At 42.4% G+C, this 26,788-nt stretch overlaps 1 protein-coding gene across 1 annotated transcript in view; it reads right to left on the bottom strand.

Annotated features, from left to right (window-relative positions):
- The window catches only part of LOC104259125 (ovostatin), a 31,214-nt gene extending 8,832 nt beyond the window's left edge, over positions 1-22,382 (bottom strand). The window contains exons 1-26 of the mRNA XM_059816363.1: positions 22,362-22,382; positions 22,169-22,239; positions 20,328-20,511; positions 19,467-19,623; positions 18,549-18,601; positions 18,043-18,063; positions 17,131-17,299; positions 15,802-15,886; positions 15,007-15,124; positions 14,223-14,343; positions 13,885-13,994; positions 12,689-12,847; positions 11,708-11,881; positions 11,379-11,454; positions 9,977-10,122; positions 9,431-9,580; positions 8,629-8,799; positions 7,906-8,038; positions 6,288-6,372; positions 5,355-5,583; positions 4,642-4,768; positions 3,289-3,410; positions 2,568-2,619; positions 2,186-2,269; positions 1,037-1,213; positions 642-723 (exon numbers count right to left, since the gene is read on the bottom strand). Of these exons, the coding sequence (XP_059672346.1) occupies positions 642-723; positions 1,037-1,213; positions 2,186-2,269; positions 2,568-2,619; positions 3,289-3,410; positions 4,642-4,768; positions 5,355-5,583; positions 6,288-6,372; positions 7,906-8,038; positions 8,629-8,799; positions 9,431-9,580; positions 9,977-10,122; positions 11,379-11,454; positions 11,708-11,881; positions 12,689-12,847; positions 13,885-13,994; positions 14,223-14,343; positions 15,007-15,124; positions 15,802-15,886; positions 17,131-17,299; positions 18,043-18,063; positions 18,549-18,601; positions 19,467-19,623; positions 20,328-20,511; positions 22,169-22,239; positions 22,362-22,382 (3,077 nt within the window). The remainder of the gene's footprint in view (positions 1-641; positions 724-1,036; positions 1,214-2,185; positions 2,270-2,567; positions 2,620-3,288; positions 3,411-4,641; positions 4,769-5,354; positions 5,584-6,287; positions 6,373-7,905; positions 8,039-8,628; positions 8,800-9,430; positions 9,581-9,976; positions 10,123-11,378; positions 11,455-11,707; positions 11,882-12,688; positions 12,848-13,884; positions 13,995-14,222; positions 14,344-15,006; positions 15,125-15,801; positions 15,887-17,130; positions 17,300-18,042; positions 18,064-18,548; positions 18,602-19,466; positions 19,624-20,327; positions 20,512-22,168; positions 22,240-22,361) is intronic.
- Positions 22,383-26,788: the final 4,406 nt, after the last annotated feature.

Below are 26,788 nucleotides of genomic sequence, written 5' to 3'. Positions count from 1 at the left end.
ATGATAGTAATTTCTAATCTTAATTAATAGAATTATGAAATAAACTAGGTGGGAAGGGAGCTCTGGAGTTCTCCAGTCCAACCACCTGCTTCAACTATGGCCAACTTCAAAGCTCAGTCAGGTTGCTCAGTCTCCTGTCTGATCACGTTGTGAAAATCTCCAGGGATAGAGACACCCACATCTGCTCTGGGCATTTGTCTCAGTGCTGCAGCCTTCTCCTGGGGAAGATTATTTTTTTTCCTTCTACCCAGTTGGAGTTTTCCCTGTTGCAACTTCAGTAAGGACAGACTCTTGTCTTTACCCTGTGCATCCCTGACAAGAGTCTGTCTCTGTCTTTTCTACAGTCCTCATCTAGGTAGCGGAAAGCTTTACATAGGTTCCCCATTAACCTCCTCTTCTACAGGCTGAACAAACACAGTTCCTTCAGCCTCCTCTTGAACATTACGTACTCCAGCCCCCAATCATCTTATCACCCTTTTGTTGCACTCTCCCCAGTTTATTAATCTCTCCTTTACTAGGGGATCCAAATGAATTGAGCTATGTCCATTTAGTCTATTAAAAATAAGAAGCACTTAATACTTTGATCATTTTTCAAAGCCTAAAGATCCTGCAATAGGGAAATAGAAAGTGTCATCACTTACCATACACTCCCTTCCCTATCTCGTCTCCCAAAGGAGCTGTAGGATCCATCTTGGTGTTTGTATGATAGCTGTTTTTGGTACCCTGAAAACACAATAAAGAGGACATATTTTCTAATCACAGAAAAGGACTAGTTCTGCTGTTTATTCAACTGAAGCAGTAAGAATTTTGGATTTAATATTAATTAATGTATGTCTGGTGGATAACATCAGCCACTACGAATTCTAGCTGCTTTTGCTCCTGGAAGTATGTCTTGCTTCTTTGGGGTGCTGTCATTGCCTGCTCCTATGCAATAAACGTGGTGCTTGAGTTCAGAGATGAGTGTTCACCATGTAGAGCTTTGGAGTTCAATGCACACAATCACAATATTAGATGGAAGAATCTGAAAACCTCTCACCTGTGGATAAATATCCAGTACCCTTGACTCTAATCTCTTCAGTCAGCTGCCCAGTCTTGTTCAGATAATCCAGGGCATAGATGTTGGGTGTGAACAAGGCCATGTTCTGTTCTCCACAGCCATAAGGCATATGGAGGAGGTTCTCCATGTTCCTCAGGGCTGTACCCAAAATGTCTCCTGAAGAATGAAAGATATAAGAAGTCAGTACAGTTCAAATATATTTTTATTACACAGCATCATACATTGCTTTATATTACCTTATTATGAACCCAAGGGCAAGACAAATATAGAGTAATCACAGTAACCAAAGTCACAGCTTAGAAGAAAGGTTGAAATGTCCCCCCCCTGTTTTTTTTATTTGATGCTGGACACCTGGGAGAAACTCGGAATTTGAGAAAAAACTGAACGCCAATACCAGCTGGCATGGGTTCTGAGAAACAGCTATGAACGCTTAGAAGAGTTAGACTTCTCTGCCCTTTACAACCTCCTTCCTGTTTTGTGTGTACATGTGAGAATGATGTGTGGGGTATGACACCGATGGGCTACAGAGGCTGTATCGCACTGTATCAGCACACCTCACACTGACCCAGGCATGCAAAACAACTGTGTTTAGAAAGCAATCTGAGTTCAGAACCTCAAAAAATTTACACTGAAGAGAACTGTCAGTCTTAATAATGACTTTAAGTTTAGTAGAGTTGAATGGGACCTGAAAGTCTTATTCTACGGGAACTTATCCACTGGCAAATGTTTTTCATTATGTGAAAGCAACAATTTGAAATTATGCAGTCAGCAAAGTTCTGAAGTCTTCTTTCCAAGAAATGAAAATAAATTTTTTCAAAGAAGTCTGCCTTATCTTACTTTTCAGCTGAATTAACTGTTTTACTATACAGAACAGGATACGCTAATTCAGTATAATCTGAAATGTAATATAAGTTGAAATAATTTGACTATTTTGTCCTCTTGATAGGAGAGAATTCCGAGCAACTTTTGCCTTTCACTGCCATTTTGCAGAGTAGGAAATGTTTCCTCTAAAATCAAGATAATTTCCTCAACTTTACATGAGTTTTGCACATGTATACATGATGGCTCTTGGTGCAACACAAGAGAAATGCCATTTACTTGTCGTTTTAGTCTAAGTACTAAACTTACCAATCACAGAAAAATAAGCTCTGGCTGATCCCTGCACTAGGTTTCTTGGCAGGCTGAGAGACACTGGTTCAGAAGTTCGTATGCCTGATGAGAAGATGTAACAATGAGAAGGGTTAAAATCATCTTTTTTCCAGAAGTCTTCACTTTGTAGTACTTTGTACTAGAGTGACCCCTATGATCTGCAGTCTGGGTAAAGAAAATGCTGCAGAGACTTGCCCAATGAGTCAAAGGTATCTCTGAAAATCCTGAATTGTAGCCCAGCACCTTGACCATGAGACCCTTTTTCCTCCCTGGAAGGGTCTCTGGTTTTGTAGGACAAAACCTACAAGACAGTGAAGCAGTTCCACTGACTCCCTGGACCGAATGAACGAACTTGCCTTACCTTTTGTACAGACGAGGGAGCTCTGAGTCAATTCCTTTCTAACACCTTCAGGCTGTTTGATTGCAGGGAAGTGGTCAGGAAGAGGAAGAAAAGTGTAGAACATCACCATGGAACCGTGACAATTTAATGGTGTAAAACAGTGTGTGGATGTGGCTATCCAGACCGTGCACCCCTTGTACCCAGTCCTACCCTATCTCCACGAGAATATCTCTTGGTCCATGGCTCCCTCTCTCTTTTACCCAACACCCTCTCCAGAGCACCTTCCTTCTTAGAAAGCAGTTATAAAATAGACATTTCCAGCCTCTGAGAGGGACTCTGTCCAACTGAGCCTATGTGGCTGCTGCTTTATGATACTCAAGATAAATCCTTTTCCTTTTATATCTGCTCTCCACCCATCTCCCCAGTATTAGAGTCCCAGGCTAAAGGCACTTATAGGTAGGGTATGGAATCTCCTCCTTTCTGGCTACATCTCTACTGACATCCGTGGGGTGTCAGGGAATGTATGTTCATGGTCCCAGGAAGGAGACGGTGGCAGGAAGACAGTGGATGCCACTGATTGTTGTGATTTACACTCTCATTTTCACGTGGACAAGCCTACTGTACACAGCTCCAGCTGTGTCAGCTGCCTTGCCTCCTCACACCAGCTAACTGCTTCTAACCCACAGCTATAGGAATTGCAGTTTCCACGAAGCAGAAAGCGCGTGCAGATTTCCTACTGTACCTCAACAAGCAGGGTTTGAATGAGGGTGTCCTTGCGAATTGTCTCCCCTTCTGGCCATGTGCTGTTTCCAGTGCCACTGGTATTCAGTTTGGCCTCAGCGGTAATCGTGAATTTCACCTCACCTGGAAAGTCACCCGCCAACCCCAGAAAAGAAAGTCATCTTCAATGTCTACAGTTACCCCTGGTTTTCACTGCCTCTTCTAGGCTGATGGACTGCTGAGAAATGTATTCTCTCTGAAGGCAGCTCAGTAGAAACAAATTTCACAAAGGCTCCACGTGGCAAGGAGTCCTAGCATGAGCAACGAAATAGGGGTGATCCTAGCCAAAAAACTGATAGTACTCACTACCAGCTTCCACCTCTTCTGAGCCTTGTGCTGAGTTTTCTCTGGCCTAGGGCACTGTTGCAATCGTTATAGCTCTGCTGCCTCTTTCCTTCAGCTGGAATTTGTTAACTGAGGAGCAACAACTTGGTGTTAGCAGCACTGAGGAGCAACCCTGATGTGAGCAGCTTTGCAGGCATTGCTCACTTCACCCCTGCAATCATTGCAAACTGGACATCCAAAGGAGTTTTTTTAACTTGGAACAAAATGCATTATTATCAGAGTCACCAGGGAGAGACAGCAGCTTTCTTTTCTTCAGCTCTGCAGTATTATTTCACTGCACGTCCAGTTTTCACCTCACTACAACTTCGCATCTTTCTCAGTGAGTTTGAAGGAAATCAGTCATATTGACTATAGGGTTTTAGAAACAACGTTTTAAAGAAAAGGTCCACCTGTGGTTCATTTTGGGAAGAATCTTTGCTACTTAAAAGCTTTTTGTAGTTCAACTTTTGGGGCACTAACACGTGCAAGCTGTTGTAACTGCTTTGTTTAAAAGACAATGTTGACTTGAAGGCAGCGTGAATTAACACAGCTGTAAAATTGGGGAGGAGCAATGTCCTCTTGTGCTGGTTGTCCTTTTTGCCTGCTGAGAATCCAGTCCAAAATTATTAGCAAATTTTATTCTTACTGAATACAGCTGATTAGGCGCAAAACTGTCAGCTGAAATGTTGCAAGACACATGAAATCCTGCCAGCATTTCATACATAATGTGGCAAGTGAAGAGTTTTTCCTAAAATGGCCAGGAAGTGGACCACTGAAAATCAGAAGAAATAAAACACCAGAACAATTCACCACTCATTCAGTGCATCTAAGGGAACTTCAGCAGAGATCCAATACTAAATTTGTGGAGCAATTAATGGAGCTGTCCAGAAATGCCTGCTTGTGGATTATTGATGCTACATTAAAGGGTGGGAGTCACAGAGGTAGAAAGATCAAACAGGGATGTATCGAGGTGATGAAAAGACAAACTTACCGAGTTTGTAGGGACTAACAGCCCAAATATAGGTTTTTCTTTCATTGGCACACACCCTCGCTGTGTTGCCCTCTGGTGAAAGGATTTCTGCCTTGTAGTCACTCGACTTTGCCAGTATGGCACTGATCTGAGATGAAGAGAGAAGGAGAAAGATTATAAATGAAGTAAGTTGCACCTAAAGTCCGGCTGCAGGGCAAGGGAGACTTGCTGGAGAAGCTATTTGTCATCTGAATCTGTGGGATGGTACCAGGACAGAAGGATGGGGCATTTCGCTGAGGAAGTGGCAAACCTGTCTCTTTTCTGCCCACTGTTAGTGTCTGTTTGTTGACCAAGGTGTCTGGGCTCATTAGTCAAATCTTCTTATGAGTTACTGCTATGTACAACACACTCAGTATGTATTGTGTTTTACACAGCACAGTACCCATACCCTCTACTCAAGCTCCTCCTTCAGGAGCAAAAAAAAGAACTAAATTATGTAGGTATAAGGAGCAAGTTCTTATCTTCTGTGGACCAGCCACAGTGATCATTGGCCACATTTTCATAATGTTATAACACAGGGACAGGTCCAGGAAGAGAGGGTGAGAGAGTAATGCATCAGGCTAAAGCGTAAGTTAAACACTTATTTCTGCATTTCTGATGCATTATGCAGGAGAATGCTGGGATCTCTGGGAAATAGACAAACCATGTAGGAAGTAAAAGGGAACTTGATATACCTGGATGCATTTGTTGAGGTAGTTGAAGACATTGGCTATTAAATTAAATTTTTCCCCTCGAATGACAGAGTATGGCAAGGTGAGATCCACAAAGAATGGTTGGAATGCTGTCAGTGAAACAGGTGAGGAGATGCCAAACCCAACATCATCCTGCACACAGAAAGCACTGGCTTTCCATTCTGTGATGGTGTCAGGAATGGTGTAAAAGATATTGGCCTCTCCGTTGGAACTGAGGAAAATACGAAAAACAGAATGAGAAATGATCTTTGCCATTTTCAAGCCAAATTATAGGATAGGCTCTCTGCTGGAATTAGTATTTCTGTTTTCATCTCACTTTCTGCAAGATATCTCTCCATACTTAAAAAGATGGAAGTAAAGATGAAGGTGCTGGTGAACTACATGTTAAAAAGTACTTGGAAGAATACTCAGCTTTTTTAGTTTAGGAATACCATTTGCTTAAATACCATAATGCCCAATGCCCATACAGATTAGAACCAATAAATTTGGATTAATGTTCTAGAACAGTCCCTGGATGCATAGTTAAGATGGAGATACTCTCGTTGCAGTTGCTATGGCAGCCTGGAAAGAAAAACAAAATAAACTGATTTTTCTGCTGCTTAATTAAAAAATATGATGGAAATTAACAAGGTTTGCGCTTTCCTAAACAAATGCTCTTATTTTACTCTTAGCCCTTATTCTTTCTCCCCATCAGAAGGACAGGGAGCAGAGCACAGAGCAAATTCACAGTTCAGGTAGGTTTGACACTGTGTACAAGGTTGGGAGCTCAACAGTCATTGAGCAAGATGGGAAAAGGAGACCCGCACCTACAAAGCAGCCATATGTTCCACAGTTTCTTCCCAGAATTCATTTCAGCAACATGTATCAACTCAAAAATCCGCATGAGAGGTAAGAAGTGAAGATAAAAATACTCACTTGGTATGAACCAGATGCCAAATCCAGGTCTCAGGGAAGAATTTCCGAACAGTGTTAACACCACTCCGAAGAATACTTGACTCTACTAGAAGATTGTGTATGGTTAGAGTATAATACTAGAGAAGTCAGGCCAGAAGAATCTGAACTGCTCTCAGACATGTTCAACACCATAAACAAACACTAAGTATTCCATTTGAGCATTTTTCCATTCTTTTTCACATAAAAAAGGAAAATTCTAACAGATATAAGGTACAAGAAGAAACAATTTCTTAACTATTCTTGTTTCCCATGGGAAAATACTAGAAAATGTAACTATTTCACAAGAAATTTCACTTTATGTCATACTGAAAGGTCTCATAATCCAGTTAGAAAGGCATGTTCCCTGTCCTCTACCACTAGCTCCCTTCCATTTGCAAATGGGCAATGGTAGCCAGTATTGTCACCAAAGCTTATAATGCATTACAAATCTCCCTGAGAACACAATCATTTTTACCCTGTTCAGTAACCAAAACTGGAGCTGAACATCCAGTCCATTGGAAAAATACTTTTGTTCATATAGTCAAACTACAGGTCTGATATGAGGAACCAAGCTCCCTTTCCAGTTTTGCCAGGGACTCAATTGTGATGTCCAACAACTCGTTTAGCATGGAGGTACCTCAGATTTCCTAGCCATATCATGGAAATAACAATACTTCCTTCTTTTGTTGGACTTAGAATCACAGAATCATTGGAAAAAATCTAGGTTGAGAGGAACTTCTGGAATTCTCTAGTCCAATCTCCTTAAAGTAGGACTAACTTCAAAGTCAGATCATGTTGCTCAAGGGTCTTGTCCATCTCAGTTTTGAAAACCTGCAGCAGTGGAGATTCCAAAACCTCCTGGAGAACCTCTTTGAGTGTAGCACAACTCTCATGGGGAAGAACTCTTCCTAGTGTTGAATAGCAATTTCCCTTATGGCAACCTCTGACTGCTACTTTTGCTATTTTGCTGAGCAATCTGACTTGGAGAAAGAGAATCATAACCCTTGCTGATCTTTTAAGTGCTTTGGAGACCATGTGCTAAGTATGCTAAGAGCTGTGTGAGTTCTTAACATTGGGAATTGCCGTTATTTTTCTGCATTGGCATTTCCTTTTAAATATTTAATTGAATTGTGATTTGATGAAAGGTTCTGACCTGAAAAACCCTGAAAAACTAGTATCAGTTTATGAAAGAAGTAGCATCCCAGTATTCCCTGTCTTTTCTGTATGCACCTGTACCTAAGTGAGAAAGAATTGACTCTACTGCAAGGACTGTGGTGAGACACTGGAATAAGCTGCCCAGGGAAGTGGTGGAGTCACCATCCCTGGAGGTGTTCAAGGTGTGGACGTCGCATTGTGGGACATGGTTTAGTGGGCACGCTGGTATTAGTTGATGGTTGGACTTGATGATCTTATAGGTCTTTCCCAACCTTAGTGATTCTGTGATTCTGTGACTGTCAGAAAGAGATTACTAGAGGCAAACTGAGACACATAGACCTATTCCCCAAAAAAACCTCAACATGCTGGCTGTTATTTTATACAGGCAACAGTTTTGAAGACCAGGCGGGCTGCAACTGGAGACACAGTATGAACCTTCTTTTACCTGTGCCATAGTGATTGGCATGGGTGACATCATGGCCAAAATAGATAGGGTAATCTTCCATATCTGATTTGTCTTCATTGCACAGAACTGGCTTCCGTAGCACAGAGTTGGTGAAAACTTTCAGGCCCATATTCTGAGTGTGAAAGAATCAGTCATGTCACTCAGGGCATGCACTAGCTACCAGCGCATGCCACTTCTCCTATCTGGGTTATCATACCTCATCTCTCTCCTCCCTCCTCACATCCCACCCTTTCAACCCTGAATGTCACAACTCTTCCTTTCCAACCTCTATCTCTTTCTTATGGAGCAGTGACACCTGTGTTCTGTGAAGAGCAGTAATGATGGGGCTTATGTTAGGTCTTAAGCCATGGGGCCAGCAGGGAGTTGAGGCAAGTACATCAGGAAACAAGTGGCCTGCATCACGGACTCAGATCTTTACTAGGAATGCCTGAGGTCATGAGCCAAGACCATGGTCCTGCTTAGGAAACGTCTACTGAAGCATGGGCAGGATCCCACCAAATATATGTAATAGTGATTCTCAGTCTTCCTGAGTAAGAGGTGGGGATGAGAAGGCAGAAACTGGGTGATCAGAGACTTTAGGCAGTTCCAGGCATCAGCTGCCTTCTCTCAGCAGTAAGAACCACCACCTAAGAAAGTTTAATGCTTATGTGCCCGAATTCTTCTGGAATACCTCCCACTTAAAGAACCACACAGAGCACATACCCTGAAAATCCTGTAGACATCGCCATCACGACTGACGTTCACAGGTTCATAGTACAAGCCATCAAAAAAGGTTGTTTTGACTGGGGTACACCTCTCTGGCTTGTCATCTTCCAGGTTGAGCCCATTGTAGTAATAGCCATATAAATCACTCAGACGAAGTTGGTAGTACACCTGGGAGGTCAAAATGACTAGTGTAAAGGAAGGTCCCAGCCAGGTGCAAAACCACATATATTCAAAGCTTATGGTGGCCCCTAAGCAATCCCGTAGACTGTGGTGGGTTTGCCTAGTGATGCCTACCTAGAGATGAATAAGTAATTTGGCTGGTGATATACAAGGACTGGACTCTACCCCCCTCCTTCTGAGCTGCAATGGCTTTGTGGGGTGAACTTGAGCAAAAAGAATAGAGATATACTACTGAGTTATGCACCGAGGAGATTGGAATCCAAGAAGATACTAGCTGACACCTACAGCTTCTGTTCTGGGCCCAAGGTCTACCTGAGTCACAAAATGCAATTTTGACATAACCACTCCCCAGGGAGGAACTATGATTTCAAGGATTTACATTAGTCATATTCTTAGGACATGTCTTGCACTGCCATACTTCCCAAAAGTAAATGTTCCACTACCAATTTCTGTCTTTGAAGTGTACAACTGCCATAGACCTTTCTTCAATCACTGAGATGTCTGTTTCCAAGGGAAAAATGAAAACATAGACAGAAACAGAGAGATCATGGGTGGGAATTGGAATGTCGTTCTGGATGTCCCTAGGTCAAAAGAAGACAGGACTGGGGATGTGGCTTACGCTCTCAGCAGATAACTCTCGCTCAGGCTGAAGAAGAAGGACGCTCTGATCTACAGCTCTCAGGGCACAGTAGGAGTTGGCAGCAGCTTCAAGGTGGAGACTGACTTTAGAGCCAGGGAGACCCTGCTTCTCAGAGAACTCGAGATGGAGCTGGAAATGAATAAATCCAAGACAACCACACAGAAATTAGGAGAATCAGCTTGGCACATAGATCTAAATCTCACCTTTCACCAGCACTCACTTTATTCTCTGTGGGGCAAAGCTCCTACAGCTAGATGGCCCTTCCAAATCCCTCATCTGTAAAAATCCACAACCTCTCTAAACCTCTTGTCAACTCCCTCTCCCCACTCCACTGAGAATTTAGTTTGAGTCTGAGCATACATATTAATTCCAGGGACAGCTCCTCCTGTTCCCAGGCTCACCTGTACCTTTTCCATTCCTAAAGGCCATCCCTAGTGCAGGGCTCTTGATGAAGTCATTCCCTAACTGTTGTCTCAGCAAAGAGCCAGCTGATATAGACCTTGATAAGAAAGCAAAAGTTTTTACCTTGTTTTTGAAGCATACATCACTGCGTATCCAAGAGCTGTCAGCCACTATCTCCCCATGAGGATGCACCGTGTAGAGCAACAGCCTGGCGCTGGGGGCAATCTTCTCAGTGACGGTTAGTGTGATGGAGAACATACCTCTGGGAGCTGTGGAAGTAACATGAAACAGGGGAGGAGAAGCCAACAAAAGAGATTAGACAAACCTCAGCTTTGGTGGCAGGACCACATATTTATCCATAACCTACTAGCACCTTTAAAAACAGAGAAGTTGGATATTGGAAGACTCATGTCTCAGCGACTCAGGAACAGCTCCAATCAGCAAGACAGCAGATACAAACTGGAATATGCTGAGAGCACGGTGCTTTGCAGAGAGGGGTCTGAGATGAGTAAAAGCTGGCCAGGGAAACCTGTGCATGATTGCTATGAGAAGAGCACAACATTGCCTTTGGGTCTCAAACCTAGAACCTCCTACACCAGAGGAGATAGGTCAATCTCCTGAGCTAAGGGAGAGCTCTCTTAACACTAGGAAATATGAAGTTCTTATCTACATGGATGACAACTACTAGAGCAGGGACAGGAAATTAAGCTTTCCCATACGTTTTGGTGAGTCACACACTATTACACACCTTAGTATTAGCCCCCAATAATATGGAAAAACCACATGGCTTCAAGCTGATTTAATGAAGAGAAAATCAAGTGACATAGCTGCCTTTTGATGAATGGGATGCCCCTCCCTAAACCATAGGGGAACTTATACTGGGCAGCCATAGTCCATGAATACCCAGAGAAATACCAAAGATGGCAAGTACTAAACAACAAGTCCTATATGTGGAGTGAGGCTTACTTAAGCCACCTGTTGAGGACTGGAAATAGACCAGGTTCTGCAAGAAAAGATATTTTTAGCAGTGAAAGAACAAAGTTCAGTTTGTGGTGATTGGTAGGATCATTGTCATTTGTGGGTATTTGGAGACTTCTGAAAGTGCAATGGATTCCAAGCAGTTAACTGCTAAACATCCCTGTCAGATGGGGCACCTATTATTTCAAACTTCAAAAAGTTTTATTCTTCTATTCAGCGAAGACTTGGATGTCATCGAATAACTGTGAAACTTCAAATACTCCTCGGCAAGTAATAAAACAGAAGAAGGTTACATTCCTTGGTGTTTGATCACAACAAAGTTTTCATCTTTCAACTAACAGATCAATTTGATGATGATATGGGGGACTGGCTAGATGCTGCAGCAAAAGCAAATGATATTGAGTGGTGACAGGTCATGGGGTTTAAGAACTAGTACCTGATTTAGCTGCAGTTCTCCGCTTTCATCCCTTCTTACAAAACTTACTAATGCCCTGGTGCTCAGAACGATGCTCTGAAGTACAAGTAAATAATGTGGCCTGGAACTTACCACCAGAGATGCTGACTTGCTTCTGCCCACTGAGAATAATTTTTCCTTTTGACATCACCTGGGCATAGAAAAAAACCTCATGAGACAGGATCAAAAGCACCTCCTCCCTTCCCCCATGAAATCATTGATTTTGAGTAGTGTTCTGAGAGGTTTCAAAGGCCATCAAGGCGAGCTGTGATCTGTAACCACTGTCTGGCCTGGAGATTTCTGCCTTATATGGTGTTCAAGAGAAAGTGAAAGAAAAGAATTGCGTTGGGAGTCAAGGTAGCACTTACCACATAGTAGAAGTTTGTGTGCCTGGCATTCCTGTAACCCTCTGTGTTCAGGACGTAGTGAACGTTGATTGTTCTCTGCTGGCCACAGCTGAGCTTCTCCTTCACTGACTCGATTTTCACAAAGCTGTTGGTCCGTGAGTAGAAACGCCGGACAAAGAATAAGGCTTGGGGCTCATTATCATTCCTCCAGATGAAGAAGTCTGCACAGTCATCTGGTGCCTGCCTGACCTATGAAGCAGAAGAGTCATACACGGGGAATCAGCCAAGTGGAATATAAAAAAATGGCAGACAGGTGAGACGCTAAGTCATCCTCCCTCTAAAGAATTCTGTTGGGAAGTTGATTTTGTGGGGCTGTTTAAGTCAAGAGCAAGAGCTGTTGTGAAAAATTTGTGCTTCACCGGTCCAGAGCAGGGGGAGTTCTGGACACTTTAATGTATCCAGACACCTACGGCACATTACGGTAGGGAGGTTACTTCAGATTCTTGCAGGACTGGGACAGGTTGTATAAACTGCTAGGAGTTATTGTGAGTTAGAATGACCTTGTTCTCAAACAGCCTTCTTTTTCTCAGCTCTTCCCGTCACACCAGAGAAAAGGCATGAGAACATGAGAAGACAATTCGATGGTAAAATAGGCATGAGTGTCTGGCAGCAGAAATGCAGGGAAGCAGGCAGCAGCAGGGAGAGAGGCTGGGGTGCATCCAGGCTGGCTGGGGAAGGCAGGGCAGTCTGTGAGGTAGGTCCTCTAGCACACGGAGTAAAAGAGGGCAGATGGCTGCAGAAAGGTCTTCTGAGCGGAGGGAAAAGTAGGGAGGTGCTGAAGATCACTGCAGCCTGAATGCTCCTGGGGTGCAGTCTGGCACTCCTCAGGCACTGGTGCTTTCTCATACTAGTTTCGCAAAGGTTGCAGGTGTTGGTGGACTGACTGCCTACTTTCTTCATCTAAAACAATCCTGCCAGCACTCACTGATTGCTTCTAATCCCTCTCTCCAATGAAGGATTTTTTCAGGAATGAGACTGAAGCCTGTATTCACTTACTCTAAGTTTAAAACTGGGATCAAAGAAGTTGGACGTGTCGATGGAAAAAGCAGCAGTGCCGTCCTTGTCAGTGGTATAGTTGGCCAGGTATTTTTCGTTGAGGTCCAGCAAGACAGTCCTACCGGCAACGGGCTTGCCATCCACATTCATCACAGCGATCTGAACACAAAGAATACCCAAGGGATTCAGAAAAAAAACACCAAAAGAATGGGAAATGCTCTGCTCACCAGAGGACGCTCTCTTCGGCACTGAGGACAATTGCAGGGAGTAGAAATCAAGAGTGAAATGTATTTAAGATGCAAATGCTCCTCAAGATTTTGAAGGAGCAGGAGTTCTGTGACAGGCAAAGGTGGGCAATTCCCATCAGTGCAAGGACAAACTATGTATCACAGAGGGAGAAGGAATTGTTTATATACACGATCTCGCAGGAAAGGTTCTTTTAATGAAAAGTCCTGTTTCTCTTCAGTGACCATAAGTTCAGTGTGCTGTCACATAAGTTAAAAACTACTGAGTGAGAGATGATGGTTCAAATTCTTACCTCATGCTATCCCTTCCAGAGCAAATAGAAGCAGAGGGACTCCAGAGCACATACTCTTTGGAGGGCACTGATTAACAAACCTAAAGCAATCAGATGACTTCATGGCCACAGGTAACCTGTGGAGCTCAGGAGCACCTCCCAGCTCCTGGGCATCTGTGCATACCCTCTGTCCCTATTGCATATCAGGACGATGCTGTATGGCTCATCCTCCTTTCTGTCCTTGGGTTTATCCTGCATGTGCAGGTTGGTAAGAATTTGGAATGTGCTCCGACATCTATACTGCTTTAAGTAAAAATCCCTGGGACTGTGTGATGCAACGCAGAGTAAATTCTACCTTCATTTTAGGCACAGCTCTTACTAAAGTAGTTTTGTGCAGACTCTTCTTCCCCGCCCATATGACCTTTCACTTAGCCACCTTTTAGGCATTCTCTAACTACGGCAGAAGAGAGACCCTAACACTCCAGGTGTAGCATAATTTTCTTATTTTCTCTAGGAACATCTACCATAATGAGAGAACTATGCAGCATGCGCAGTTATGCAACATTACCATGAGAAGTTGTCAGCAGAGTTAGGGGACATCCATAAATGGGGTAACACAGAGATAACCATGCTGGACCTTGGGGAGTTTTGATCTAAATGTATCTTCTCAGGTACCCACCTCACCATAGTAAGGAATTCCCCTCTTGTAATAGAGATCCGTATTCTTGAACATCACTCTATCATTTTCTTCATTGACTGCAACATAGCCATAGCCTTTCATCTGGATTCCTGTGAGACACACCCAGTATAAAGGGGAGGAAACAGGAATCAGACATGGGCAGAAAACTGTTTCTTTTGAAAAGCTATATGGAGCAGTGATGCTCTGGAGGGAGAGCTACACAAAGAAAATGGTGATTGTTGGTTGTTTGCTGCACAGATCGGGATTCAGGAGATTCCTCTCAGAAAGCGCCACCTATTAGCTTTAATCAGCTACTCCCAACCTCCACTTGGTGTTACCTGTCCCATTTTCAGTGACGATGCTTTCTACGTAGAGGCTGGTATACATCCTGGCATAGCTGCGGTAGAGCTGGAATGTTTTGATGGGGATGGCAGTGTTGAGGCAGCCATCCTTCCCCAGCTGAAAAAGGAGCACAAAGGGAAAGCCCATTTTTCTCAAGGTTTGGAAAATTGATCCTGAAGCTGTATTAGTGGATCTCCAAATAGCTTCATGCCTCTGCTCACATTTTCAGCTCCTACTTTCTGCTTGCTCCCCTCCTACCTTACAATTCTCACTCCCTGGCTCCCTTCCCCATTTGTTGTTTCTATATCTTCTACCCTTGCACCTGGAAACCTCTCTCCTCATTCCCCCTAGTCCTCTCTGTGCTCACGTCCCTTCTCAAACCCATCTTGCATGATGCCTGAACTCTATGACCAGAGCACTTTGAGTCTGATCTAGTGGAGAAATGATCATTAGTTTAACATTGTCTCCTCAAAGACTCCCAGTACAGATCTGCTGATTACACTTGGTAAGAACATAGCCCCAGTGTTTTAGGAATGATCACAAATTTATAGTTTCATAAGCTTCCCTCCCTCCTACTGACTCTTCCTGAGGGAAAAAACAAAGTCTCCTAATAAGGTCATTGGGAAAAACTGCTTTCACGGTCTTTCAACGTTCCCTGTGAGACAGTGAGAAAAAACATACCTCTGGTGTTCCCCAGGAAATGAATGAGGCCACCAAACACTGTGCTACATGTTGGGTAGTAAAGCTGATGGGGAAGAAAGGTCTTGCCATGTATCATACCTGTCCAGTGACAGCTTTGCAGGTTTTTTTCTGCTTTTCCTCACATTGTGGACTATAAAAGCGCTGCTGACACACATTGATTTGGGCATTCCCTTGCACTGGTTGGCCATAAGTGTACCTAGGAGAGGAAGAGACACAAGAACCCAATCACGTGGCCTTAGCATGAAACCTGCAAAGATTGCAGAGCAATGCAGATCTAGTCCTCTCTGGATGCCCAGAGCACAGACAGAAGAACAGCTGGGAATTTGGACCAGTTAGCCCTAGCAGAATCCCCTTCGACTGTTTTTAGGCTGTTTCTGGCATCTTCTTAAAAAAGCCTGCTTTACCATTGTCTTGGTGTAGTTATTCTTCAAGGTCTGAAGCTGGAAAGTGGTGCTGGGCTCAGGGTTGGGGTATCATTCCCTGCTGCTTGCTTTTTCTTGTCAGTGCCTTACGCAAAGCACGACGTACTGCAGAAAGATCCCTATTCACCCCATTGGCTCATGCCACCCTGCCCTTTGGCGGTGTCACAGCCAGCAGTCTTAATGATGGACTCTCCTTCTGTACTATTTCTCTCCTTTTCTGTAATAATAAAAAATTACAGCTAGCGAGTAGTTCTAGACTCTCCCAGTTCTACTTCTGCTATGTAATGGGAAGAGACTTATCATATTCCATCTCTTGGAAATCATAGCTAAAGGAATTGCTCTAACCCATACTTCGAATCAGCAGCAGGGTCCCTGCTTCCCAGTACGGCACACCGTCCTCTATCCCGTGTTTATTGTGCACAAATGTGTTGTTCTCAGCTCTGATACTTACGAAGCACAAACGTTCACCCTGACTTCTTCGTCAAAGAAAGAGATCCTCTCTGGCACATTGGTTGTCACTTCAAATTTTGGCAGCACTGGGAATGCAATGTGAATATGACTGATGAGCAGTTGCGTGCCATAGGCAGGGGTGTGTGAGTGTAAGACAGTAAAAAAGCAGTTGACAAAGATATTTTCACCAATGAGGGAGAGGAAATGGTTCAAAGAAAAGTCTACCTAGGAGCTGGCTGTAGGATATTATTGGAGAAAAAACAACCTTTAGTGGTAAGATTAATAACTTCTTTAAAATACAATTATAATCATACTAATAATTATAACAGCCACAGTAAGAACTGTGATAAATCACTTTAACTGGCTGTACATTTTCAAGAGAAAGGTGGGAGTAGTGCTGATGTCTCAAACTAGTTAAGCCCTGGAGAACAGAAGTTATTATGCAATCCAGCCCCATTGAAGGAGAAAAGCAACAGATTAAGCAAAATAGTAAAATCAAACAGGTCACTGTCACTCCCTCTTTTCAGCTTATCTTTTGGCCCAGGTCACCAGCAATAATGACAACATAGCTGGAAAAGGTCTTTTTCTCATGCACCTGGGCACAGGAGACTGGAAGGTACAAAAGACGTCTGGAGGGTAAGAAGGAAAGGTGCTTTATTGCCCTTACAAAAAAACCCAGGCAACTGGGAGTTGTCCAAGCCTTCTCTGGGGACCACTAAGGAAAACCTGCTACTAAAAGATGAGAAAACTTGTAAAATCAAAATGAATGTAGCAACTCCCTTGATATGGTCTGTTCCAGAGAGTACGCAGATCACTATGAGGGCTTTGGCATCTCCACTACCCATCGTTTATCATCCTGTGCTTCCACTGGTTATCCAGCCTCCCTCTGTTACAACCTGGTACCTGTTATTTAATCTGTCTGATAGAGAATATCTTCAGACTTCTACTGCATATTTTAGCCTGGTGGTTTTCATACAGCGATGGCCTCCACAAAACAGGATAGGCCCGACTCATTCATTTTGCCTCTGAACAGATGGCGAGTGTAAGGCCTGAGTGATAGGATGTGGATCCCAAAGTCACACAGGGACTTTGTGCCAAGCCCAGAAAAGAATTAGACTCCAAATTTAATTCCTGAAAAATGCTGCCTTTCTCAGCATTTCTTTTTTGCCTTCTTGCCTTCTCTTTTTCCACCCGGCTCTCTCCATGTCTTTCTTTCTCAGGTATGAAGTGGAGAATTCAAAGCACTTAAATTCTGCACTAGCAGCTTCTACCTGACTTAGGCACAGCCAGGCTCATTGCTGGTGCAGGGCAGCTCACAGACTTTGCTTACCATATTCCTCCACTGTGAAGGACTGGTACTCTTTTTCACCTGACGACTTCTCCACAGTGATGTGGTAGGACCCCAGAATAGGCTCTGGGGTTAGTGGAAAGGAGAGCTGGACAATTCCATGCTTAGATGCTACCTCCAACCACTGGAAGATCTTGTTTTGCTCCGGATCCTGAAGAGTGGGAGAAAGAGATGTACCAAAACCTTTATCACACCTTTCTTGTCTTCTTTCCTTCTTTTAAGTTTTGTATCGTGGCATACCAGCTAAGTGAATCGCAGTGTGAATGTGAGTTTGGGCTGATGAGATGTAGTCTGACTTCCCATTAACTTTCCAGATCTCTTTGTGCATTAAACAAGCCTAAGTTTATGTTTAACTGGAAATTAGCTACACTGCCAAATGATCTCAGATCCTCCAGGAACAGTATATGATTTGGACTCAGTTTGCTTATCTGTAGCTCTTCTAGTGTTAGTCTTTATGACTCAACCCATTCTGTAAAATGGGAATATTATACTGGCCTCCTTTGAGATCTAGTGATGTGAAATGTTGTAGAAGACTGACTCATTGTTAGCCTGTCCCCCAGCAGAACATGACATTTCAGAAAGTTACTTTTCTTAATGCCTGTGTGAGAATGAGGCTATTTCACCAGCCCATTTACTGTAGTCCTACCAAAGCAAGATTACACTGAACACTCTTGTTTGAATCCTAACAAAAAACACACCAACAACCAGTTCTGCTGATTTCTTCTCCTCTAGTGTTTGATAATGGGTACTGCCACTGTTCAGCATCAACTCCCTTGGCTTTAGACGGTGTGCTTTGGGTGAGTCTCCCACAGCTATTGACGCTATGGGGAATGATGAAGCATACGTAGACTTTCCAAAGCAATTTGTGCTTTAATGATGTGTTGCATCGCTTACCTCAATGATGATTCGGGGATACTGGAAGAGGAAAAAAAGAGAAAAAAAAAAAAGAAAAAATTATCAAAACACCAAGAAATTTACTGTGAAGCTTAAAAAATACTAGAACACAAAGCAAGCTGTGAACAGCTTGCTCTGGATACAGAAGACTGGGTCAAGGAAACAACTTGAAACTCATGTCTGTAATTAAAAAGATAATTTTAAGGGGATAACCTGTTTGTGAATTCAGCTTTTCTACAAAACATCCAGTCTCTTTCTACATATCTGGGGCAGGTGAAGTGAAGTGACTACAAAATCTGAGCGCTGTGAGAGATTTCCAGGAGTGCTTTGCCCTTTGTAAAGGCAGGGAAGGGATGGAGTGTGAAGTTAAGGAGTTGCAGCAGTTCTTCAAAAACATCAGGAGGCCTATCCCAGGCCCTTTTTATTCAATTTCTAAGTGAAAGAGTCTCAGCAAACAGGTACCCCAAGAGGGTGCTTGAAAAATCTTGATTATCACTCATACTTACTCTCTCCTGAACAGGTCTGAACTGGCTGTCCAAAGTGACCACACGGAACATCACTGAAAAAGATGTAGGACAAAAAATGATCAATCACTTTGGCATTGGCAAGTGACTCTCAACACACAACTGAAACAAAGTTTTCCCAGGCTTTTAGGGAGAACTAAAGAGTCCCCGGAGAACTAGAAAGGATTTGATTACCTTAGCCAGTGAAAAAAAATGAAAATAAACTTGTCAGCTGAAATATCTTCAGTTCTGATCTGCTGGGACTAAAGTAACCCCTAAAGTAAATACAAATACTCTGTACTGCTGTAATTTCTTCTTGAAGGACTCAGTTCTTCAGAGAGTTTCCTAAAAATATGTTTATACAAACCAATTCAATGAAAAAATCATAGAGAAGGAAGTATTTGTCTTTATTCTAAGTGTAAACCCTGTGCAGCACTGAAGTATAATTATACTAAAGAGATAACTAACTATAGCACAGCTAGTACTGTCATTTAAATATCGTGATGGAATCAGCACTGTGAATTAGATTAGCAGTTAAGTAGAAAGAGCTGTTGACAGGAAATGACATGCTTACTTTATTTTTGTATGGATTTTATTAATTCCAAGCTTAACCTATTATTTTAAGGACACTTTATGTGACTGACCTCAGTAAACCGGGCAGAACTCAAGATCCTGTAAATGCAATTAACTCAGTAAAAACACATGAACTCTACTCATTTGTTGCAATTTTGTGAATCGGTTCTATTTTTCACTGACTTTTGATGAGCCCAAACTCAGATGACAATTATACACTATCTGAAGGATTGCTCATGGCTGTCGCAGTCCATGGTCTTTTCCTCCACAAGAGGAAGTCCTTGTCATTCCAGACCCACCCTTGCACTCAGTTTCCCGGTTCAACAGCTGACTCAAACTCCTCAGCACCTTTTTGCCCTGGTTTGTAGATGGGTTTGTCCGTCTGGATGAAGATAGTATTATCCACGTTCTGAATCGCCACTGATCTTCTCTCAGCTAAGTTAACTGTGGTGCCTTTGGCAGAGAAGGAAATGAATGCCAGGGGGTCAGAAGTAGCAGGAGGAACCTGGAGAGAAACAAAACCCCAGAGGAAAAGTGGTAAATGAGATCTGTTGAGGTCCCCTGGTGCCCAGGGTTCTTGAGTAAGATACTGACTGTCAAATGAGTCATAAATAGCTTGTGCAAAGTCATGAGAAGCCCCATCTTTGCCAGCAAGATAGTGTCTGGGAATTTCTGCTGTGGAAGTCCCATAATCTGTCACCGGCTACTAAGGTTTTAAGCTATGCCCTGTCCTATGCATTTCCTCATCTCATGTAGCTACCTGCCTATATGCAGGTTGCTCCAGTCATATAGGTGAATCCTGAGGTGTTTTCTCCTGCTGCATTCTGGAATACCTAACCTTGGGACTTGTTTGTCATATCTGTCCAGATCTTGCAGGGTCACAGGAAAAGGAATGAGCATGTCCCAGCTGGGTTCTCCAGCTTGACAGTTATGATAGTCCCATAGGGCGCATGCACCTGTGATGGCAATCAAAAGCTTTTTTCTGTTCACTCTGTGAATGGAGATGAAAATTCTTTCTCCAGCTTCCCTCTACAACCCATATATCTGTCTTTTTCCTGTCTATATTATCAGCCTTTTCAGCAGTTTAGCTTTTTTTGTCCTATTCCCTGCCCACAGTCTTCATCTTCTTGCCCTCACTGACAAGGAGCATTGCACTAAGAAGTATTTCCAGCTCTACACCCTCTTCAGTAGTCTCAAAAGAGAAAATACCTTGAACTCAACACACTTGAAGAAATCATTCTTTGTCACAGATTCCTCAAAGAGAGTCTTCTGGATACTGCCGTATTCCAGGATGATGCTCAGGGACAGAGGCTCACTGAGTCTGTGGAACTGCACGCAAGCAGTCTGTGGAGAGTCGCTCCGCACTACTGTGGGGACCAGGAGCACATACTGACTGTAAGAAGGCAAGACCAGATCAGAGAGTTCAGTCATGAAGGAAAGTTGGAGCAAACAACAGAGGAAAATATCACAGAAATGCCATATGTTTGAAGGAAGACACAGTCCAAAGCTTTCTCAAATCAGTGGAAGGATTTCCATTTCTTTCAATGAATTTTTAATAATATGCTAAGAAAGTACAGATGACGATTTTTTGTCCCCCACAGTTCTTTCTGAGCTGGCATCATTCTACTCAGTCTCTTACACACAGTTTAGAAAGCAAGGGGGTCCACTCTGAACCTCGTGACTCAACGGGAGTGTCTTCCTTACTCTTTGTTTTTCTTCCATTAGACATAAACCGTTGTCCAAGTCTGAGACTAGGATTGGACCTAGCCACACCTAAGCTCCATCAGGAGTTTAGAAAGCAAGGGGGTCCAGTCTGAACCTTGTGACTCAATGGGAGGGTCTTCTTTACCCTTCATAACTCTGGTCTCTCTGTGAATCATTCTAACTCAAGTGTAACTCAATTCTCCTTTGTATGTTTCTTCCGTGCAGTAATAGAATGAACCTTGCCATCAAACTTTGTTAAGTTGCACTTTTATAACATCATATGAAAACCACTTTTGCTAATAGCATTGATGGTGATTCTTTAAGGATCTAAATCACTCATTTGCAACAGCATGATACTGCATCTTTCCATTCCAGGTATTTACAGAGCTCCAATTACTAAAGTGTCTCAACACCTGACAAGCATAGCTGCATTTATCCTCCCATGACCTATATGTATACCTAAGCCTCTGGACCCTCCCATAAGGAGAAGTGATATTTAGTTTCTTTTTGAGATCAATGACAAAAATACTAGTTAGTGGTCGCAACAAATTTTTCATTTCTTTTTTTCTGGCTATCTCTCCCTCCAGATAAGAACCAACATATCATAAGCCAATCAACATAATGCACAAGAAATGATCCTGCTTTTTCATTTTGCAGAATATTCCAGGGAACGGTCCTGGTAATCTGATCCTTTCCCATTTTTTGTATCTGAGAAAGCTAAACCCGCTGGCTTTCACAGTGTTTTCCTTTAGAACTTTTGAGAAGGGGATTTAAGCTCTAACGCTGGTGTATTTTTGAAAACTGTGGCTGAAATATTCTGTTTGGATAAAGCCATGAACATTGACAGTGCTGTATAAGCCATGACAGCACAGCAGGTGAAATACTAATAATACTAATACTAATACTGATACTAATACTAACACTAACACTAACACTAATACTAGGATTGCCATTCAGCAGAGTCCTTAGTACTAGTCATTATCTGGCCTGTAGCACCTCCTCATACACCATGCTCTTTCTGTGCTGCTGATGCATATCAATCCTGATCATTAGTATTACTTGCTAGTCTAGTCTTGAATCTCCTCCCCACTTTACCCATGCACTTCAGAATTCGTCTGCTCCACTTCAAGGTTTCTGTCATTCAAATCAGATTTCATAGTGGTTTTGTGATGGAGAGCATCATTTCAAATCATCCTTCAATGTCATCTATTTGCATTTCAGACACATTTCAGAACCTAGATCTTAAACATCTAGTTTATTACATAGCAATGTCTCAGAAAAAATTAACTGTTGGGAAATATAATAAAATATTTTGTCATAAAAACTCAGAATATATGATCTCTTACGGTTCAGAAGACACTGTGGCAATCCAGTTCAAGGACAGAATACTCAGAAGAATCCTTGACCACATCTCCATCTGTGAAGAAGAAAGAAGAGAGACTGATCTCAAGTGGATATCCTGTCTTCTGGCTTTTAAACTAGCCTGACATGCTGCTCCTCCTCCACGGCTTCAATCATATTCTAACAAAAGATATCTACATAAAATTTGCATAGGTTCATCTTCCTCTCTCCTGTCTGTTCTCACACTCCTTGAACTCTCAAACAATAGCTTAGGAAAGCTCTCATATTTCACATAGCTTTGTGAGGTATTGCAAGCCAAACCGGTTCCTGCCCATCTGAATGTTTTATTGAAGCTTACCTCTCTGATTATCGTGTCATTGGCTGAAGGTTCCTTAATGTTTCAACCTGTTAGTATTTGCCACTGCTTAAGTATTTCCTTGTTCTGTGAAGATCTCCCATAGATACATCTCGCAAAACAGAAGTAATCCTAACACAATGCTATTGTATGCCTGCACAGGGGCCTGGGCAGTAATAATAGAGCAACAGACTATATCTGCGTTCAGTATGGCACGGAATGGAACTCCTAATTGTAATCTGGATTTCTTACTGCACACAGTAACATTCAGCAAGGAATGGTGTTGACTAGTTGTCTACCATTTTTGCCAGTGGTCAGGACAAGCATATCTCTAGGGAAAGGAATCTCACAGTGTCACTTCATTTGTTCACTCATCTGTCTGTCAGTCTGCTTTTCCCCCCCATCCCTGCTCCCCCCATCAAATAACTTGTAAGCCTGCTGGTGATTTTTAAGTAAATCTGACTGAGAAGAAGTTTCAGAATAATCAAGGTAGAGAATCATAAAATAATTTAGATAGAAAGGGAACTCCTGACATTAGGTGGTCCAATCTATCCTTTTAAGCAGGGCTAGCTTCAAAGCTTGTCCAGTCATGTTCTGAGTATCTCCAGGGATGGAGAGTCCACATAATCTCTGGACATCTGCTCCCATGCTTAAGCAACCATGTTGTGAAAATTTTTTTCCTTAAATCAGAATTCCCCATACTATAACTTCTGTCCATTGCTTCTTGCCCTTTCACTGTGCACCCCTGAGAAGAATCTCTGAATTCTCTATAATCCCATGTCACATAGTGGAAGGCTGCAGTTATGTCTCCTCTTAGCCTTTGTTTCTCCAGGCTGAATAAATGAGACTGTGTCAGTTTCTTTCTGTAGGTTTGTTCCAGCCACTGACCACCCCAGTGACCTTCCATGGGACTCCTTCCAGTCTGTCTATGCCCTTCTTGCACTGGGGAGCCAAATCCGGACACAGGACTTCATCTGTGGTCTCACAGCTGCTGAATAGATGGGAAGAATCAAGTTCCTTGATGTGTTAGCTACACTCTGGGTAATATAACCTGAACACTAAGCTGAGTAATCTGTAGTAGTGGGGGACTGCATTCACACTCTTACATAGGAAAAGAAAAAAAACAACCAAACCAATTTCCCTTCCTCTTCCTCTTCCTCAGCCAAGCAGGTGATGAATGGGAAGAGGAAGCTGAGTATACTGTAAGAGTAATTAGGGACATGAAAGAGAGCTAGAGGCACAGAAAAAGGCACCCCTGAGAAGGGGCGATGTAAAGTAGGCCTGAAGTTATTCCAGTGGTAAGGGGTAGGAGAAGGAAATGAAGACTATCATAGTGATGTGGTACAAATGGTTGTGGGACTGCTGAAAGCCAGATTCTATAATTTTCAATTCTCATGATATAATACCTTCTTGCTAATGATTCAGCCATACAAGGATTATTCTTCCCAGCAGCATAGGCGATACCCTAAACTACCTATGCCTAACCAGCTTACCTATCCATCTTTCCCAGAAGCTATCTGATGACCAAGTTAGCACACAAAGAAAACTGCCCTGTGTGCTGCCGGAGCTACTATCTGTTCCCACCGAGTTACTAGTGAGAAATATTGCACAAAGCTTCCGAGAATGACCTGACATTAAAGTGACAAAGCTGCGTGGTAGGTGGGTGGTGTGCAAACAGGGCAGTCACGTTGTGAAGAAAGCTGCTGCATTAGTTGTAATGAGGGCAGAAGACAGCTAAGAATATGTCGCAGACATGTTTGTATTTGCAGCTTTGAAATGCCTCAGACCCCACATCCTACTTCAAATAGGTACTAAGTAAGAGGCAAAAAAGAATTAAGGAGGGAGAAGGAAATACCAGTCAATTCCAGCAAATTGCTCCAGAAGCTCACCTTTATTTAAGTGCAGCATGCCTTTAGCACGAATGTAAGATGGTTTTCTTATTGGTACACAGACATAGAAAAGAAAAAGATAAAGCATTTGAAAATCTTAGAAGACATTAGGTTCAGATCAATTAAAGAGCACATGTTTCTCTGGAAACAAGCTATTGAATTCATTACTTTAGTGAAACTACTGATCCCAGAGGACCTCTTTGTATTGTAGCAATCTTGTGATAAAAAAAGTAAGCTTAGATCTTTATGCACATCAGTATTTTGTCAGGGAGAATTCTTAAGATGATCACAGTGCAGTGGAGAAATTAATCCAGTTGTCTCTGGTAGGAGGGAAAAAGAAGAAGTTTTGGGTTGTATGATTAAGCAGCTAGGAACATGGGGAGATTAATCATCTGGAAGCAAGAAGATCAAGATTTAACATGGGGAGATAATGAACCTCACGCTAAGCAGCTGTTGCAAGGCAGACACAGAGAAGGTACCTCGATACCGGATATCCTATAAACCAATCTGTTGACCTTAGACTGGCATTGCTTTTTATTGGCATAAGGAAAGATGTAATTGGAGATCATAGTTTGACTAAAAAACAGATGAAATGAGGAACAGTGCCAAATGCACTTCAAGACTAAAACAATGTAAATAAAGACTTAAGTATCACATGCATCCTTGGTTTTCAAAGTAGGGTCATGTTGCATGCTCTTTGGACAGCAGAGAATCAAGATGTCTTCAACCCATTCAGTCCCGACTTCAGAAAGTTACTGCATTTGCTCTCTCTTATGAAGAAATTTTATATACACATATATCTTTCTTCCTCCATTCTTTCTCTAGAAGAGTCAGAGGGATGATTGTTGCAGTTGCATTGGAAACATATGTTTTTCACAAGTTAGTTTTCTTTCAAATAAAGCTGAATTTGCCAATCCACTTTATCACATCAGATGCACCCGTCCTCTTCTCTTTTACACTGGGCACACACACACGGCCAGGCAATGTAACATTTTCCAACTAACACTGATCCCGCTCACTTTCTGCAGGTGGTTAAGTTCAGTGCTCTGCATGTACACTGCACTCGCAACAGAGAATTCTATGACGTTGTGACTAGCCCACCTCCGATACCCCAGCTAGCTTGCATAGAGCATCTCAGATGTCCCTACACTGTCTCAAAATGCCCAGTATAGCTGTATGTGCAGAATCGAGACACTAGATGTAGTCACAAATTAAAAAATAAAAACATCGAAGAATGTCCATTTGCCATGCAGAACACTGCATAGTCTGAAAGTGGTGTTGAGACACTCAAATTCTCGGTCAATACAGATCTAAATCATGCCTATTTTCCTTTGTGTCAGAGAAATAGCAGGAAGTTCAGTGGAAATATGACCAGCTTTCAGCAGTGAAGCCTTGGATTTTCCAGAAGAATGAGTAATACGTAATTACTTGTTTCTTTTCTATGGCTCCACTTTACATTTGCATAACACTTAGGGACTGAGAGTACTTTCTAAGTAAGTAAGTCGTGACTTCACCTGAGATGAAGTACAAACAATCCACTCCACACTACAATACCTGTTTTGTTGTCCGGTTTCTTTCTCTAAAACAGGTAGATGTGGAGCCAGAGCCTCAGCTTCCATTTGACTTACGCAAATACCCTCATCAACAGTCCCAGGCTATTTGCTAGCCTGTGATCTTCTCAGGAAATTCTATTGTAATCTGAGAAATGCTTCCCCACAACACATTTAACAAACCCACTCTGACAAAACATTTTGGTTTAAAAAGCCAACATATCTCTGAATAGTATTGTGTATGTCTCAGAGTTTGGATACTTTGGATGAATTTGCCTACACAGCCTTCCACTTTTCCAAGGCATATCCCCAGCTGCAAGCTTTTAGGTTTGCAAGTGATGGTATATCTCAGAATGTTTGCTGGCAACAGGCAGCTCGTAGTGCGGTTGGTACAGTATGCTGTATCATTTCATGTTGAATGGATGGAACATTTTTCTGATATTTCTCATTTTCTGTAATAATAAAGATCAGGTAATATTAAGCATTGTAACACTGTTATACTGAGAAGAGTAAACAACACACTGTTCAGTCCCCACAAGATCTTTGTTACAGATAGACTGATAATAAACTAACTAATATGCTGTCAACATCATTTTTCTGGAACATATGTTAGCCCTGCCTATGAAAAATGAAGTATTGCAACCTCATATGGCATGAAACACTTGAAATACCATCCATTTTTCTTGATCTAGAAAGTGTAACGTATATAGACGTCCTTGAAAAACCACTGCTATGTCTAAATGATGAAAATAGGAGGACATAAACATAGCAAGGCAGGCCAAAAAAGATTCTAAAAAGGCTAGCAAAGGCAATCAAAACTAGTAACCAATC

Source organism: Gavia stellata, chromosome 4 (assembly GCF_030936135.1).
Source record: "Gavia stellata isolate bGavSte3 chromosome 4, bGavSte3.hap2, whole genome shotgun sequence".
NCBI lineage: Eukaryota > Metazoa > Chordata > Aves > Gaviiformes > Gaviidae > Gavia > Gavia stellata.
The sequence above is the reverse complement of the archived record's forward strand: the minus strand, read 5'-3'. Positions and strand labels throughout refer to the sequence as shown.